Source organism: Vigna unguiculata, chromosome 4, assembly GCF_037176805.1.
Source record: "Vigna unguiculata cultivar grain cowpea cultivar isolate G323 ecotype 2 chromosome 4, ASM3717680v1, whole genome shotgun sequence".
NCBI lineage: Eukaryota > Viridiplantae > Streptophyta > Magnoliopsida > Fabales > Fabaceae > Vigna > Vigna unguiculata.
The window spans coordinates 16,306,314-16,310,147 of NC_140795.1; the positions used below are offsets into that span (position 1 = coordinate 16,306,314).

The following is a 3,834-nucleotide window of genomic DNA, read 5'->3' on the forward strand; positions in this document are numbered from 1 at the left end:
AATTATATATGGTGTGCACGGGCTATGGCAAATAGGCGGAGGAGGAATAATGCTGGGGCTGATGAGATTGCGTAGATGCGATGCAGCCCATTGCAGCGCAACCTAGAGCCATGGTAGCACCCACACGCCCGGTGTTGATGGAGGACTTTATGAGGCATAAGCCCTTAAAATTCATGGGCAAATCCACTCCAGATGAGCCTAGTGCTTGGCTTAGAGAGTGTGAGAAAATCTACAGAGTGATCGATTGCACAAATGCTCAGAAGCTCGCATTTGTCTCATTCCTGCTGGTAGTTGACGTAGAATACTGGTGGGCAGGCATGTAGCAGCTCATGCAGACCCGGGGCGAGGAGGTTACCTGGACTTCCTTTAGGGCGAGATTTCTGGAGAAGTATTTTCCAGACAGTGCCAGGCTCGAGAGAGAGGCTAAATTCCTCACGTTCCAGCAGGGGAACCTGACTGTGCAGGCATACACAAACATATTTGAGTATTTGGCCAAGTTCTACTCGCCCACCATCACCGAGGAGTGGAGATGCAGAAAATATGAGGGCGGGCTGAAACACGAGCTGCGCCGTTTTATTGTACCTCTCCGGATCAGGGAGTTTCCAGTCTTGGTAGAGCAGGCCAAGGCCGTAGAGCAGCTGGAGATGGGGCCCAGCAGAAGGGCTCGACCTTAGAAGAATACCTCTGATTCATGGTAGCAGAAGAAGTCGTATGATAGACCATAGAGTTCGGTTAAGAAACTACAGTGCTACAATTGTGGTTGGGAGCATATTCAGAGGGATTGTCCAAAACCCTCAGGCAGCTCTAGTGGTGGTGGTAGCATTGGCAAGTGCTACGTTTGTGATCAGACGGGCCATTTCACACGTCACTGTCCGAATAAGAAACCGGCTGGAGGTGCACCAGCGAAGAAACTAGTCGGGGATCGACCTAGAGCCCCAGGTCGTGTATTCGCCTTGACGACTACCGAGGTAGCCCAGTCAGGTAACTTAGTACATACTACTTGTTTGTTCTTTGATCATGAGGTTGTTGTGTTGAATGACTCAGGAGCTACCCATTCATTCGTATCCAATGAATGTGTAAGGAGGCTCGGTCTAGTGATGCGAGAGCTGGCGTGTGAGTTAATAGTTGCGACACCAATGTCTGGAGAGGTATCCACCACGTTTATTTGTGTGGGATGCCATATGGAGGTGGCAGGCCGTAGGTTCAAGGTGAATCTCATTTGTTTACCCATGGAACGGTTGGACGTGATTCTGGGTATGGATTGGTTGGCCAACAACCATGTGGTAATCGATTGCGGGCAACGCAGGGTGGTATTCCCAGATGTAGAAGGACTGGAATTGATATCATCCAACCAAGCAGAGAAGGGGATTGAAGAGGGAGCTAGATGTTTTATGATAGTAGCTCAAACGGAGAAGAAGAGTACTACAGAGAAGCTTAGTATGATTCTAGTGGTCGATGAATACGCAGATGTCTTCCTTGATGAAATCCCAGAATTACCACCCAGCAGGGATGTGGATTTCACCATTGAGCTCATCCATGTGGCTGGCCCAGTATCTATGGCACCGTATCGGATGGCGCCAGCTGAATTAACAGAGTTAAAGAAGCAGATTCAGGATCTGCTTGAGAAGAAGTTTATCCGACCGAGTGCATTACCATGGGGAGCACCGGTGTTGCTAGTGAAAAAGAAGGACGACAGTTCCAGATTATGTGTAAATTATCGTCAGTTGAATAAGCTGACTATAAAGAATAAGTACCCATTGCCCAGAATTAACAATTTCTTGGATCAATTGAGGGGAGCAACTATGTTCTCTAAGTTTGACTTACAGTATGGATATCATCAAATCTTAGTCAAACCAGAGGATGTGTAGAAGACAACATTCAGGTCTCGCTACGGTCACTATGAGTATGTGGTGTGCCGTTTGGGGTGACGAATGCACCTGCTATATTCATGGACTACATGAATAGGATATTTCGGTCGTATCTGGATCAGTTTGTCGTTGTATTCATTGATGACATACTAATATATTCTGAGAGTAGAGAAGAACATGCAGATCATCTACGAGTGGTATTGGAGGTACTCAGAGAGCATAAAATTGTATGGGAAACTGTCGAAGTGTGAGTTTTGGCTGAAGGAGGTACAATTTTTGGGTCATGTAATCTCAGCTCAAGGAATTGCAGTGGACCCAACGAAGATTAAAACGGTGGTGAAGTGGGAAAGTTCACAGACCGTAACTGAGGTGAGGAGCTTCTTGGGCCTGGCAGGTTATTACAAGCGCTTTGTGGAAGGGTTCTCCAAGATGGTGAGTCCATTGACTAAACTCACCAGGAAGGACCAGCGTTTCTCTTGGACAAACGAGTGTGAATTCTATTTTGAGGATATGAAGAGGAGATTGACCACTGTACCTATATTAGTTATCCCAGACACAACCAAGACGTTAGAGGTGTACTGTGATGCTTCATACCAGGGCTTGGGGTGTGTGTTGATGCAGGAGAAACGACCTGTTGCTTATGCATCTCGCCAGTTGAAGGTACACGAGAAGAACTACCCTACACATGATTTGGAATTGGCTGCGGTAGTTTTTGCTCTCAAAACGTGGAGGCACTACTTGTACGGTTCACAATTCCAAGTGTTCAATGATCATAAAAGTTTGAAGTACTTATTTGATCAGAAAGATCTGAATATGAGACAAAGGCGTTAGATGGAGTACTTGAAAGATTATGATTTTGAGCTTCTATACCATCCAGGTAAAGCCAATGTAGTTGTTGATGCCTTGAGTAGGAAAAGAGCTCATATGTCTGCTATGATGATGAAGGAGTTGGAGCTTATCGAGAAACTGCGAGATATGAACTTGAATCTATACACAGGTGCTGATCATATACGGTGCAACATGTTGCAGATCACTAATGAGTTCTTAGATGAGGTTAGAGAGGAACATGTTAAAGATCAAGAACTGCAACAAATAGTGAATGAGTTGGGCACCGAGACGAGAAAAGACTTCAGGATGGGCAGAGATGGTATCTTGAGATTCAGGGAGAGAGTGTGTGTACCTCACAGTCGGGTCTTGAGGAAGATGCTCTTGGATGAAGGGCATAAGAGTCGTCTTAGCATACATCCAAGTATGACTAAGATGTACAAGGACTTGAAAGCAACCTTCTGGTGGACGGGTATGAAGACTGATGTGGCCAACTATGTCGCTTCTTGTTTAGTATGCTAGAAGGCGAAGATTGAGCACCAGAGGCTGGGTGGCACGTTGGAGCCTCTTGATATTTCCCAGTGGAAATGGGACAACATTTCCATGGATTTTGTCACGCACTTGCTGCGGTCTGTGAGAGGACATGACTCGATCTAGGTTATTGTAGACAGACTGACGAAGTGTGCGCACTTCCTACCGATTAATCAGAAGATGTCTATGGACAAGTTGGCAGTCTATATGTCCGAGAAGTGGTCAGACTATATGGAGTGCTTGCGAGTATTGTGTCGGATAGAGACCCAAGGTTCACATCGGGATTTTGGAAATCACTGCAGAATGCCTTGGGTACCCAGCTGAGAATGAGCTCAGCATATCACCCTCAGACGGATGGGCAGTCTGAGAGAACCATACAATCGTTGGAAGACTAGCTGAGGACTTGTGTGTTAGATCACTTGGGTACGTGGAGTGACATGTTGCCATTGGTGGAGTTCACGTACAATAATAGCTACCATTCCAGCATCGGGATGGCACCATACGAGGCATTGTAAGGTAGGAGATGCATGACTCCATTGTGTTGGCAGCAAGATGGGGAGTCAGTGGTGCTTGGGCCAAAGTTCTTGTAGCAAACCACTGAAAAAGTGAA

At 46.3% G+C, this 3,834-nt stretch overlaps 2 protein-coding genes across 2 annotated transcripts; both read left to right on the forward strand.

Moving 5' to 3' along the window:
* Positions 1–329: 329 nt before the first annotated feature.
* On the forward strand, positions 330–1,868 carry LOC146886858 (uncharacterized). Its single transcript, XM_085671903.1, has 3 exons — positions 330–662; positions 777–981; positions 1,045–1,868. Exons 1-3 carry the CDS (start codon positions 330–332, stop codon positions 1,866–1,868), a joined length of 1,362 nt encoding a protein of 453 aa, XP_085528029.1.
* Positions 1,869–2,699: 831 nt separating this feature from the next.
* Positions 2,700–3,619, forward strand: LOC146886859 (uncharacterized). The gene is made up of 2 exons (XM_085671904.1): positions 2,700–3,015; positions 3,402–3,619. Exons 1-2 carry the CDS (start codon positions 2,700–2,702, stop codon positions 3,617–3,619), a joined length of 534 nt encoding a protein of 177 aa, XP_085528030.1.
* The last annotated feature ends 215 nt before the right edge of the window (positions 3,620–3,834 follow it).

Excerpts from the sequence above, each read along its gene's own strand:
- LOC146886858 (XM_085671903.1), top strand. The coding sequence starts at position 330 with ATGCAGACCCGGGGCGAGGAGGTTACCTGGACTTCCTTTAGGGCGAGA. Across the intron at positions 663-776 it reads AGATGGGGCCCAGCAGAAGG|AGGGATTGTCCAAAACCCTC; the intron begins GCTCGACCTTAG and ends GAGCATATTCAG. Across the intron at positions 982-1,044 it reads TACCGAGGTAGCCCAGTCAG|GAGCTACCCATTCATTCGTA; the intron begins GTAACTTAGTAC and ends TGAATGACTCAG.
- LOC146886859 (XM_085671904.1), top strand. The coding sequence starts at position 2,700 with ATGGAGTACTTGAAAGATTATGATTTTGAGCTTCTATACCATCCAGGT. Across the intron at positions 3,016-3,401 it reads CTTCAGGATGGGCAGAGATG|AAGATGTCTATGGACAAGTT; the intron begins GTATCTTGAGAT and ends CCGATTAATCAG.